Below are 13866 nucleotides of genomic sequence, written 5' to 3'. Positions count from 1 at the left end.
CTCCTACTACCTCTAACTGGGTAAGTGATGCTCCACTCCACCCTTCCTAGTACCTCTAACTGGGTAAGTGCTGCTCCACTCCACCTTTCCTAGTACCTCTAACTGGGTAAGTGATGCTCCACTCCACCCTTCCTAGTACCTCTAACTGGGTAAGTGCTGCTCCACTCCACCCCTCCTAGTACCTCTGACTGGGTAAGTGCTGCCCCTCCATTCCACTCCACTCCTCCTAGTACCTCTAACTGGGTAAGTGCTTCCCCTCCATTCAACCCCACTCCACCCCTAATAGTACCTCTAACTGGGTAAGTGATGCTCCACTCCACCCCTCCTAGTACCTCTAACTGGGTAAGTGATGCTCCACTCCACCCCTCCTAGTACCTCTAACTGGGTAAGTGCTGTCCCTCCACCCCACTCCACCCCTCCTACTACCTCTAACTGGGTAAGTGATGCTCCACTCCACCCTTCCTAGTACCTCTAACTGGGTAAGTGATGCTCCACTCCACCCCTCCTACTACCTCTGACTGGGTAAGTGCTGCACCTCCATTCCACTCCACCCCTCCTAGTACCTCTGACTGGGTGAGTGCTGCCCATCCATTCCTATTCACCCCTCCTGGTACCTCTGACTGGGTAAGTGCTGCCCCTCTATTCCACTCCACCCCTCCTAGTACCTCTGGATGAGTTCTGCCCCTCCATTCCACTCCACCCCTCCTAGTACCTCTGGATGAGTGCTGCCCCTCCATTCCACTCCACCCCTCCTAGTACCTCTGTCTGGGTGAGTGCTGCCCCTCCATTCCACTCCACCCCTCCTAGTACCTCTTACTGGGTGAGTGCTGCCCCTTCATTCCACTCCACCCCTCCTAGTACCTCTTACTGGGTGAGTGCTGCCCCTTCATTCCACTCCACCCCTCCTAGTACCTCTGGATGAGTGCTGCCCCTCCATTCCACTCCACCCCTCCTAGTACCTCTGTCTGGATGAGTGCTGCCCCTTCATTCCACTCCACCCCTCCTAGTACCTCTTACTGGGTAAGTGCTCCCCTCCCCTTTACCCCTCCTGGTACCCCTGGCTGGGTGAGTGCTGCCCTTCCATTCCTCTTCACCCCTCCTGGTACCTCTGACTGGTTGAGTGCTGCCCCTCCATTCCACTCCACCCCTCCTAGTACCTCTGACTGGGTGAGTGCTGCCCCTCCATTCCACCCCTCCTAGTACCTCTGACTGGGTGAGTGCTGCCCCTCCATTCCACTCCACCCCTCCTAGTACCACTGACTGGATGAGTGCTGCCCCTCCATTCCACTCCACCCCTCCTAGTACCTCTGACTGGATGAGTGCTGCCCCTCCATTCCACTCCACCCCTCCTAGTACCTCTTACTGGGTAAGTGCTCCCCTCCCCTCTACCCCTTCTGGTACCCCTGGCTGGGTGAGTGCTGCCCTTCCATTCCTCTTCACCCCTCCTGGTACCCCTGGCTGGGTGAGTGCTGCCCTTCCATTCCTCTTCACCCCTCCTAGTACCTCTGACTGGGTGAGTGCTGCCCCTCCATTCCTCTTCACCCCTCCTAGTACCTCTTACTGGGTGAGTGCTGCCCCTCCATTCCACTCCACCCCTCCTAGTACCTCTGACTGGGTGAGTGCTGCCCCTCCATTCCACTCCACCCCTCCTAGTACCTCTAACTGGGTGAGTGATGCCCCTCCATTCCACTCCACCCCTCCTAGTACCTCTGACTGGGTCAGTGCTGCCCCTCCATTCCACTCCACCCCTCCTAGTACCACTGACTGGGTGAGTGCTGCCCCTCCATTCCACTCCACCCCTCCTAGTACCTCTGACTGGGTCAGTGCTCCCCTCCCCTCCATTCCACTCCACCCCTCCTAGTACCTCTAACTGGGTAAGTGCTGCCCCCATTCCATCATTTTAATCTTTTTCCCTTATTAAAGTAATCTGTGCAGGGAGACTGAGGCTTATTTGTTTTGTCTCCACCTTCCTTTCCCACCCCAGACTGATGGATGTTGCCAAGGAGATGATCAAAGAGTCATTGCCCATTAAATGCCTGGAAGCTGTGATCCTGGGAATGTATCCTTCTGGTACCCTCATCTCCCACGGCGTAGTCCCTTCCCCACTGTCCTGGAAACTTATCCACTCTTTCTCCCTCCCCCTCCCCAATCAGGTTCTGAACTGGGCATGTGTCCCAGTATTGTCCAAACTGTCTGCTTCAGGACAGAGTAAGCAAAGAAGGGTCAGAGAATGTGATGTCCACCATCTTGTGACAGATTCAGTAAGGGGCCGTCTAAACGACAGCATCATTTTCAAACAAATCCCCGGTCCCCAGACACGGGCCATGTCTCGGGATAACTGCGTCGGGAGTGACCTCAAGTCTAATTGACAAAAACAAATAGTGTGATATTTTAGAAAGGCCTTCAGGTCAGTCAGACATCAGCACAACATGATATGAAAGATGAGCAGTCAAGCATTAGAAGAAACAATTTCACGATGACAGGCTTCAATGACAGGGATTTCCAGTGAGCATATCAAATAGTGAAAAGGAAAACTGCGTCAAATCAAAGTCACATGAGGGGTAGTGAAATTTATACATGAGTGCAATCAAAGTCTCCAGGGTCCCATAGGTAACAGCGGGCTAAGGGTATCAATGGTTTCTGAAAAATATCCACGAAATGAGTCTGGTCTGCTTTTATTTGATGTGGCGCCTCTGACAGCCCGGATCACGTGACTGCGTTCCTCTTCACTTAGTGGCAGCCCGGATCACGTGACCGCGTTCCTCTTAACTTAGTGGCAGCCCGGATCACGTGACCGCGTTCCTCTTCACTGAGTGGCAGCCCGGATCACGTGACCGCATTCCTCTTCACTGAGTGGCAGCCCGGATCACATGACCTTATTTTGACACGTTTTTTCTTTTCACTAATTATTTATTTATTTATTTAGGGATTTTATATACCGATTTTCTTGATACAGATCAAATCAACTCTGTTTACATTGAACGATAGTACATTAACAGTAACTAGTCAAACCTCAAAAGAGGAGACAGATTGTGAGCAGAAGGTAAAAAGTTACATTATAACAAGGGTGAGTAACTAGGAATTGGAAATGAAGAGACAGATAATCAAAGTAGAGAGATATAACAGAGGGAAGGGGCTTGAAGCCAACCTCAGGAGAATAACTCTAGCATTATAACATGATTATATGACATTCTGCTAGTTATTGAAGTACAGCTGATTGAAAAATATCTTAGTAGGATATAGTCTAGGAGACAGGAAAGGCTCTACCGAAAAGCCAAGTCTTCAGTTTCTTTTTAAAATTTATGAGGCAGGTTTCCTGTCGGAGGTCTGGGGGTAGTGTATTCCAAATAGTGGGGCCTGCTGTTGAAAAGGCCCGGTCCCTGATAGATAATCTTTGTACCAATTTGATTGGGGGAACATGAAGGGATCCCTTATAGTTATATAATTATAACTATATATATATATATATATATATATATATATATATATATATATAATTATATAATTAAGTGCTGACTGGAAATCCCTGTCATTCTGTTGGGTTTGTGGCATAATGTGGACTATTGGTTGAAGTGGTGATGACTCCGCCCAGGGGGAGGGGCCCCATGGGAAACCACAACGATAGGCTAGAATCAATAACAAGCAGACACCGAGGAAAGGAAGCTTTATTTTGAGAACATAAGAAATTAAGAAGATAAGAAAATGCCATACTGGGTCAGACCAAGGGTCCATCAAGCCCAGTATCCTGGTCCAACAGAGGCCAAACCAGGCCATAAGAACCTGGCAATTACCCAAACACCAAGGAGATCCCATGCTACTGATGCAATTAATAGCAGTGGCTATTCCGTAAGTAAATTTGATTAATAGCCATTAATGGACTTCTCCTCCAAGAACTTATCCAAACCTTTTTTGAACCTATCTACACTAACTGCATTAACCACATCCTCTGGCAACAAATTCCAGAGCTTTATTGTGTGTTGAGTGAAAAAGAATTTTCTCCGATTAGTCTTAAATGTGTTACTTGCTAACTTCATGGAATGCCCCCTAGTCCTTCTATTATTTGAAAGTGTAAATAACCGAGTCACATCTACTTGTTCAAGACCTCTCATGATCTTAAAGACCTCTATCACATCCCCCCTCAGCGGTCTCTTCTCCAAGCTGAACAGCCCTAACCTCTTCAGCCTTTCCTCGTAGGGGAGCTGTTCCATCCCATTTTTCATTTTGGTTGCCCTTCTCTGTACCTTCTCCATCGCAACTATATCTTTTTTGAGATGCGGTGACCAGAATTGTACACAGTATTCCAGGTGCGGTCTCACCATGGAGCGATTTTATAGAGGCATTATGACATTTTCCATTTTATTAACCATTCCCTTCCTAATAATTCCTAACATTGTTTGCTTTTTTGACTGCTACAGTAAACTGAGCTGACGATTTTAAAGTATTATCCACTATGATACCTAGATCTTTTTCATGGGTGGTAGCTCCTAATATGGAACCTAACATCGTGTAACTACAGCAAGTATTATTTTTCCCTATATGCAACACCTTGCACTTGTCCACATTAAATTTCATCTGCCATTTGGATGCCCAATCTTCCAGTCTTGCAAGGTCCTCCTGTAATGTATCACAATCCGCTTATGATTTAACTACTCTGAATAATTTTGTATCATCCGCAAATTTGATAACCTCACTCATCGTATTCCTTTCCAGATCATTTATATATATATTGAAAAGCACTGGTTCAAGTACAGATCACTGAGGCACTCCACTGTTTACTCTTTTCCACTGAGAAAATTGACCATTTAATCCTACTCTCTGTTTCCTGTCTTTTAACCAGTTTGTAATCCACGAAAGGACATCGCCTCCTATCCCATGACTCTTTAGTTTTCTTCGAAGCCTCTCATGAGGGACTTTGTCAAATGCCTTCTGAAAATCCAAATACACTACATCTACCGGTTCATGTTTATTAACCCCTTCAAAAAATGAAGCAGATTTGTTAGGCAAGACTTCCCTTGGGTAAATCCATGTTGACTCTATCCCATTAAACCATGTCTTTCTATATGCTCTACGATTTTGATCTTGAGAATAGTTTCCACTATTTTTCCCGGCACTGAAGTCAGGCTCACTGGTCTATAGTTACCCGGATCGCCCCTGGAGCCTTTTTTAAATATTGGGGTTACATTGGCCACCCTCCAGTCTTCAGGTACAATGGATGATTTTAATGATAGGTTACAAATTTTAACTAATAGATCAGAAATTTCATTTTTGAGTTCCTTCAGCACCCTAGGATGCATACCATCCAGTCCAGGTGATTTGCTACTCTTTAGTTTGTCAATCTGGCCTACTACATCTTCCAGGTTCACAGTGATTTCGTTCAGTTCGTCTGACTCATCACCCCTGAAAACCTTCTCCATTACGGGTACCTCCCCAACATCCTCATTAGTAAACATGGAGGCAAAGAATTCATTTAGTCTTTCTGCAATGGCCTTATCTTCCCTAAGAGCCCCTTTAACCCCTCGGTCATCTAATGGTCCAACCGACTCCCTCACAGGTTTCTTGCTTCGGATATATTGCTGTGATGACGATGACTTGTCCAAGGAAAGGACAATGCTGTAGTCACAGTAAGGCTCCAGATAGTCTCAGTAGTAATGTAATTGATGGTCTCACCCAAATGTAGCGAAGGTCTGGTAGTGTTCCACAGCGCGGGATAAGCCGTGAACCTGAAGGGTGGAATGAGGAGAGCTTGGAGCGAAGTAGTACTCACGGAAGATCCGTGGTCAGAGGTGCAGGATACCCAGAGCAGGATAGGCCCTCGAGGAGCGAATACCTACGAGCACCGAGGGTACCTGGAATAAAGCAGACAAGAGCCCCGAAGGGCAGTTGTCCTGATCATTAGGCAGAATACCCCAAAGGGCGAGAAGAAGCGAGTGGCCCCCGAGGAGTGGGTACTCAGAGCTTCTGTAGGCAGTGTAATACCCCGGAGGGAAGTGAGGAATCCAAGCGAGCAGCGTAGAAGTGGTCAGAGTAGCAAAACCCAAGTCCTTGCTAACTCGTTGAATTGGAGCGGAGCGGAGGTTTAAATACCTGGAGGTACTGACATCATGCGGTGGGGCCGCCCCCGAGGTTCCCGCCATGACGTGTTTAAGAACGTAGGCAGCACGCTTGCCCTAGAAGGCCTCAGGAGAAGCATGGTGGACGGGGACGCCCATGCTGGCTTGGAGACGCCGAGGGTTTCAGCAAACAGCAGTGGAGGCAGCGATCCTTCCGGAGGAAGAGGAGAAGGGTAACAGTCGCAGCTGTCTGCGACTGACGGACACAACACATTCAAGCCTGACATTGTGAAATTGAAAGCTGTGGTACGAGAATTTGTTTGTTCTAATGCTTGACTGCTCATCTTTCATAGCATATTGTGCCGATGTCTTATTAACCTGAAGGCCTTTCTAAAATATCCCACTATTTGTTTTTGTCAATTAGACTTGAGGGGGACCAGGAATTTGTTTGAAAATGATGCTGTCATTTGGACACATCATAAGAGAATAAATGCCCTTACTGAAGCTGTTACAAGATGTTTGGACATCATCATTTGTCTGTATAACCCCCTTCCCGACCACGTAGCTATAGGTATCCTGTAACCCTCACACTCCGTGGTATAGCCCCCCCCTCATCCCCACTATAAGTGAGTATCTTGGGAATGTATCTTTCTGTTATAACCAACACCCATTACTGCCCCCCTCTCCAAGGCTGTAGGGACAGCAGCACGGCCTGGCCTCGGTCCTTGTTTACTTAGCGGTTAAAAGTCAGCCCTGACTTGCGCTTCTGGTCCTCCTTCCAGTTCACTCCTGTTTGTGGGCCGGTTTACGAGTACCCGAGCATCCTTATTTTCTGGAGGGGGGGGTCCCTGCGGTCTCTCGCTTTTCCTGAACGGCCACTTCACCCAGTTACCTCACCAACGGCATCCCCGGCGTGGAGCGCTTCCCCATCAGCTTCAAGACCCACTTCTCAGGGAACTCCTTCCGCCACATCGTGCTGGGGGTGCACTGCGGGGGCCGCTTCGGATCCCTGGGCATCAGCCGGCGGGAGGACCTCATGTACAAGCCAGCAGTTTTCCGCACGCTGAGCGAGCTGGTTTTCGAGTTCGAGGCTGCCTATCGCCGTTGCTGGCACGCCTTGAAGAAGGTGAAGCTGGGCCAGTACGTGTCGCAGGACCCGCACAGCGTGGAGCAGATTGAGTGGAAGCACTCTGTGCTGGACCTGGACGGCTTGGGAAGAGAGGACTTCAGGAAGGAGCTGGAGAGGCACGCCCGGGACATGAGGCTGAAGGTAGGTGGTGAACGGGGGTAGGGGGCAGGCCGGAACGGAATGACCCCCAGCAAGGCTTGATCAACCTTTGGGTTTCACTCTTCCCTGCAGCTGTGGCGGCAGTGGATTTTCACAGAAGCGTTCCCTTTTCGGTTCTGGCCTTGCAGTTCGGATTTAGCTGGGGACGCGTGGCTGTCGCTCCTTCACTACTTACCTTTAACACCTCACACATGGCGGCTCCACGTGAGCTGCTGCTGCTGCTAGAAACGCACTGCCCTGGTTCTGCCAAGCAGCAGATCATTAATACGTGGCTTCTGCCTTCCTTCAGATCGGCAAGGGGCCTCCTTCCCCCAGCAAGGATCGGAAGAAGGAGCTGTCTTCCCCGCAGCGGGGCCAGTCCAGCCCTCAGCGCAGGAACAGCCGTGGGGAGAGGCGGTAAGAGTCAGACTGTGGTGGTCACTGCTCGCTGAAGAATTCCCATTCTTACTGTGCTTCTTCTTAGGTTTGCATAGATCCTCTTTTGCAGGCTTCAGTGGTCGGCTGTCATTGCTCTATGTGTATTGGGCTTCTGATAACGAACAGCATGGCAGTGCCCTGATTTACCTTCACCATGCAGGGACTAAAATTAGAAAGAAAAAGATGAGGATTACTGTTGCCAGCTGAATTATGCTTGGCCGTTTTATGCTCTGTGCTGCACTCGAGCCAATAACCATGAAAAACAGCAAAACTAAGAACCTAAAGCCCCTGTAGCACCTACGAACCTTTTTCTGCCATCATTACTATCATACTATATTATGTATATTTTCAGTTTTTTCTTTTTTCCTAAAAATGTCAGCGTTACAACAAAATACAATGTGTGGAGAAATGATTTTTTTTCTCCATGGTCATTTTTCTACTGAATTTTTTGTTTGTTATAACCTTCAAATAAAATCAAAACTGAAAAAGAAGGTCCCTACTCGGCACGCTAAGGCGCCTGTGTTGGAGCTCCCCCGGGACGAGGCGTTTTAGGCTTGTGATCTGTCTGGCGTTGCGCTGCAGATACAGCTGGAGCTTTAATTCTTGTCTTCTCCCCACTGCAGCCCATCAGGTGATAAGAAGCCTCCAGAAGCCAAAGGCGTGTCGGATGTGAGTGCTTACCAGATCCGGGTGTGAGAAGAGGGACCAGTCTGTCTCTGCGGCCATCTCCTCGGCATGGACACAGGGACTTGGGAGAGAGGTGGCATCTGAGCCTGTGAGGCATGCAAGGATTCCCTCACCACTGAGCCTTCTCACTACTCTGTAGCGCAGCTCCTGGAACTGGGAGGGGAAGGAAGCAGGTCACGCAGCCCAGTGTCCAGGTGAGCGCAGATGTAGCACACCAGCACCCGAGGGGAGGGATGACTTCCTCACAGGGAGCTCGCTTTGCAGCACTCAAAAGAAGAGGGGAGGGGAAGCGTCCTAGGACTCTGGGGTTTTTTTTTTTAAGTTGTAAGCATGTTGACCTCTCAGATTTTGATTTTTGTGACAAGCCCCTGGGTCCTCCTGCTTGATTTGGCTACAAACAGCTTACTCTAGTGTAAACCTCAGACTAGTAAGACCAATAAAGACCAGCTCTAAAAGTCAAACAGTGAAGTTTATTATGAAGAAAGTTCCGGAACGTCATTTACCAGAAGCGTCTAGAGTTGGATTACATACTAGCTTCAGAAGCAGGACTATGTGGAAAGTTTAACCTCAGTAACTGTTGTCTTCAAATAGACGACAAAGGTGAAGTGTTTGAAGAGATGTCAATTGCTCATGTGCCAGTGCAAACCTGGAAAGGACTGGATATCAGAGATCTATTTGGATCCCTCAGATCATGGTTCTCCGGATTAGGCTCAGGCCTCAAAGTTTTGATTGGCTCCATGTGTACAATTGCCTTACTGGGACTTGTTTGCCTCTGCTTGCCATGCCTTGGTATATGCATACGAAGATGTCGCGACCAAGTATCTGAAATGTTGGTAACTCAGACCAGCACACAGATTATGCTGAACCAAGCAGAGACTTTGAACCTGATGCTCCTGGATGCCAATGACATCAACGCACCATTCCCTACCACAAATAATAGCTATCTGTGAAAAACGAGCACATTGGTACTAGGACGGGTAAGTCTCTAGCCACTAAGGAATAGCCTTGGTCAGGCGGAACTACCTAAGACAGGCGATGTGCGACGCCGATAGGTGTGAAGGGTTCCTAGGAGAAACCCTTCAAAGGGGGGAATGTATGAATATGGCCAGTACAAGAGACGTCAGACCTGGGAAAACGAAACTTAAGGAGACTGATTTCCTGGAAAACTAACAGCAAGTGTAAATGGCAGAAAAAGCATCCTAGTAACAGAGCACGTACATATGGACAAATTTATTAATTGGACAAAGGGATAAGGGGTGGGTAAACGCAGACACCTGTTGACTGGCTGAAGGGTAACCCTTTATAATACTATACAGTAGCAGTATAGCACTGAGTAGGTTTTGAGCTTACACCATTTGCTTTGTAATGCTTGCTACTTCTGAAGAAATCACGCCTTTCTTCATAATAAACTTCACTGTTTGACTTTTAGAGCTGGTCTTTATTGGTCTTACTAGTCCGAGGTTTACACGAGGTTGTTGTCTTAATCCCAGCTATCACCTGTTAGGAAAGTGTATTTAAAATTATAAAACACTTTCTGAACATAAGAGGTGCCATACTGGGTCAGACCAAAGGTCCATTAAGCCCTGCATCCTGTCTCCAACAGTGGCCAATCCAGGTCACAAGTACCTGGCAGATCCCATAAATTAGATCTAACTCCTCTTACTCACACCCAGAGATAGCAAGAGCTTTCCTTACTCTACCTGGCAAATCATCCGCCATGGACTCTTCCTCCAGGACCTGTGCTGTCACCCTGATCACATCCTCTTGTGACAGATTCCACTGCTTGATGGTGCCCTGAGCGATAAAGCACTTTCTATGATCTGTTCTGAATCTTCTTGTTGTCATTTTCACGACGGTCCCCTTTAGTATTATTTGAAAGGGTAACTAATCGTCCTTGGTTTACCCATTCTATCCCTCTCATGATTTTATAAACTTCTCTCATGTCCCCTTTCATCATCTCTTTTCCAAGATGAAGAGCTCTCACCTGCACAGCCTCTCATGATCGGGGAGTCCTTGTATTATCTAACCTATAGGGAACTGAGGAGGTGGCGCTGCAACCCAGGCATGGTACTCACTGTCAACCCCCCCCCCCCCCCCCGTAGGCTCTCATGATCGGGGAAGTCCTTGTATTATCCAACCTATAGGGAACTGAGGAGGAGGCGCTGCAACCCAGGCATGGTACTCACTGTTCCACCCCTCCCCCATGGATTTTTTTTCTTTCTTCTTAGTCGCCAACCTACCAAAAGGTCCTTCATCCTTCTGTTTGGCCTCTGTCCATTTCGAGACCCAGGAGGATGTGGCTGGCATAGATGGCCCTCTGACTTGCTTCTCCCAGAGCTCCTCCCCAGGGAAAGCTTTATTTTTTTTTAATTTATAGAGCTTTATTTGCAAATACTTCTCTTCCCCAGGACTCTGTTTTCTGTTCTAGCTGGCCTGCACTTTGATTTACCTGGGTTCCCCATAGGACACATAGCTACTGCCACACTTCCATTCATGGATTAAAATCTTTATTGCATTGCCAGGGAACCTGGATTCTTCACATGCTGCGATGTCATTGGACCAATGCTAAAAGGTCAACGTGCTAAAGTGTGTACTTGAATTGGGAGATAGGGTAGGGGTGGGAGGATCTTAGTAGGGGGAGGGGATGTGAAATATTGGAATGCTGGGGGGGGGGGGGGGAGAGAGAAATGGAATGCAGGTGTTAGTGGGGGAGCAGAGATGAGTGGAGATCTCAGTACTGGTGCTGAAATTGGTAGTTTGTGGTTCATTTACATGGGGATAAGGTAATAGTTGACATCTTCTGGTTAGATGTTGAATTAAGGGGTAGGATGATAGCTAACGGATTGATTAAATGGTAGATTATGTGATATGGTGGCAGCTGCTGCAGTCTGGTGCAAGGTTGGGCTCTAGCCTGGTCGAGGTTTGTGATGTTGGATAATGGGTAAGAGTAGCTGATGTAGATATTGGAAGAAGGGATATGGGAGAAGCTGACAGTCTGGTTAAAATTGTTCTAGTGTCGCCGTGGTTGATGTGATCTGGTTGAATGATGAGTTAGCTTAGATAGTGGGTTCTGGTTTGGGTGGTTTAACAGTCTGCTCAGATGCTGGTTTATGGGATAAATGAGTAGTTGATGTAATCTGGTTAGAAGGATTGTGAGATTAAGTAACCTGGTAAATGATAGCAGATAAAGACCAAGTGGCCCATCCAGTCTGCCCAGTTGAGATTCTTTATCCTCTTTTCTACCACCTTGGTTAGATGAGCATCCAGAGTCATTTATGCAAGCCAGCTCCGGCTATTTCCTTCCCCCATGTCTTCCACCAGCTCTCTCAACTCCCCCCCTCACCATTGCCCTTCCTGTCTGTCCCAAGTACATTCAAAATGCTGTTCTCCACCTCCTCCATTAGTCAGGCCTTGTCATCTTCCTCTTTAATTCTTAAAAGACCAACACTTAAACAATCAGGCCCCTTTTATTGTCTTGTTACCAGGCTTTGTAATACTCCACACAGCCACCAAGGTCAGTGAGGCTGCTGTCCAAAACATCTGACCCTGTCAAGGAACTTTGAGCAGCAGTGTTGGCGTTCATGTAAACAGGGTTTGCCATAGGTAGCAAGAATTAGCCATTACATATAGGTAATGTCATCTGATGGCACCACCATGGGCCAGCTCTTAGAGCTCAGTAAAGACTTTAGTGAGAATGCACAAGAGTTCCTTTGCATGCATGCTGCCTCGCGAGCCTCTGCGTCTCTTCCAAAGTTTATGCTTTAGTGAAGTTAATCGACTCCAGGGAGAAGGTGGGGAGTTATTAAGCATGGCTGATTCATCCTGCTGTCCAGGGAGAACCCTGTTTATGGGTAAGCAACAAGCCGGCATGAACTAGCTATAACGTGGGAAGTCCCAAGCTGAGGGTTGCAGTGTGGAGCAACTACTGAAACAAGCAACCTGGACCCCACCAGTGGAGCGTGGACTACTGGCTGAACAGGCTGTGCACAATCTGCTTGTCCACAGTTATATGGTGTCGAGGCAGTGGTGGGACGTTAAAGGTGTGACATGATGACCAAGTAGCAGCTTTGCAAATGTTTTCAAGGGTAGTGGCCCTTAGATGAGCACTGATGTTGCCATGGCTCTCACTAGATGAGCCTTGACAGTCTGTTATCTGGAAACCAGCCAGCAGATAACATATTCAGTTTGCTAACTAGACAGAATTGTTTTCACAACTGCCTCTCAATTTCTTGAGATCATATAGAAACAGCTGAGAATCTTTACGATGAGGCTGAGACTTTCTTAAGTAATACAATCTAAGGAGTGAAGAGCCCTCTCTGCTCTGGGCATTCAGTCTCAGAAGGTAGGTAGCACAATCGTTTGGTTATTGTGTAATGCAGAAAACAGGAGCCAGCCTGAAGGTGCACTGGCTGCTTGAGCACCCGCAATATTGAGCTTCACTGGGTCCAGGAAGGAGTAATTTAGCAGCTCATTCGCATTTGACAAGTTGGAGCCTATGATGAAGAGATCACTTTTGGAATGAACTTGGGATGAGTATAGAGAACTGCTCTGTTGTGAAAAAAACTGTAGGTATAATGAATAAGAAATCAGCGCCTGCAATACACTTACTCTTCAAGCCGAAGCGTCAGCTACAAGAAACACTGCTTTCCAGGTTGCAAAACTTTCAAATTCACTGACTCAAGAGGTACAAAGGGAGGTTTCATGTGTTGATCAGGTCCCGAGGCACTGAAGGCTTGGAATAGCACAAATATCTCATGGAGGGAGGCTGAAGCACTTTCTACTGATATGCTGCAATGGCACTTAGATGAACTTTAAATGAGGAAGTATTAGGCCTGAGGACGAGAGGAGGAATCGATATTTGAACATAAGATATGTCGTACTGGGTCAGACCAAAGGTCCATCAGGACTAGGATCTTATATCCAAAGTGCCCAATTCAGGTCACATGGACCTGGCAGCATTCAAAAAGGTTGTTAGATTCCATAATGCTCATCCCAGGGATAAGCAGTAGATTCTCCAAGTCCACCTTAATAATGGCTCATGGACTTTTCTTCCAGGAACTTGTCCAAACTTTTTTTAAACCCAGCTACAGTAACAGCTTTTACCACATCCTCCAGCAACAAATTCCAGAGTTTAGTTAAGAACTGAGTAAAAAAAATATTTTCTCCTATTTGTCTTAAAGGTATTACTTATTAACTTCACTGTGTGTCCCCTAGTCTTAGAGTAAACAATCAATTCACATTTATCCATTCCACACCATTCATTATTTTATAGACCTCTATCATATCACCCTTAGCCATCTCTTCTCTAAGCTGAAGATCCCTAACCTCTAGCCTTACCAAATCACAGTGAACCTGGAAGATGTAGTACGTCGGCTTGACAAACTAAAGAGTAGCAAAACACCTGGACCGGATGGTATACATCCT

General features: G+C 47.4%; 1 protein-coding gene across 1 annotated transcript in view; it reads left to right on the top strand.

Annotated features, from left to right (window-relative positions):
• VASH1 (vasohibin 1) overlaps nt 1–9868 on the top strand; it is a 32669-nt gene extending 22801 nt beyond the window's left edge. The window contains exons 4-7 of the mRNA XM_029586105.1: nt 1985–2059; nt 6939–7320; nt 7628–7734; nt 8379–9868. Coding sequence (XP_029441965.1) covers nt 1985–2059; nt 6939–7320; nt 7628–7734; nt 8379–8451 — 637 coding nt within the window. The 3' untranslated portion in view covers nt 8452–9868. The remainder of the gene's footprint in view (nt 1–1984; nt 2060–6938; nt 7321–7627; nt 7735–8378) is intronic.
• The last annotated feature ends 3998 nt before the right edge of the window (nt 9869–13866 follow it).

Source organism: Rhinatrema bivittatum, unplaced genomic scaffold (genome assembly GCF_901001135.1).
Source record: "Rhinatrema bivittatum unplaced genomic scaffold, aRhiBiv1.1, whole genome shotgun sequence".
In the NCBI taxonomy this organism is placed as follows: domain Eukaryota; kingdom Metazoa; phylum Chordata; class Amphibia; order Gymnophiona; family Rhinatrematidae; genus Rhinatrema; species Rhinatrema bivittatum.
Note: the sequence above shows the minus strand (reverse complement) of the source record. Positions and strands in the feature narration are given on the sequence as shown.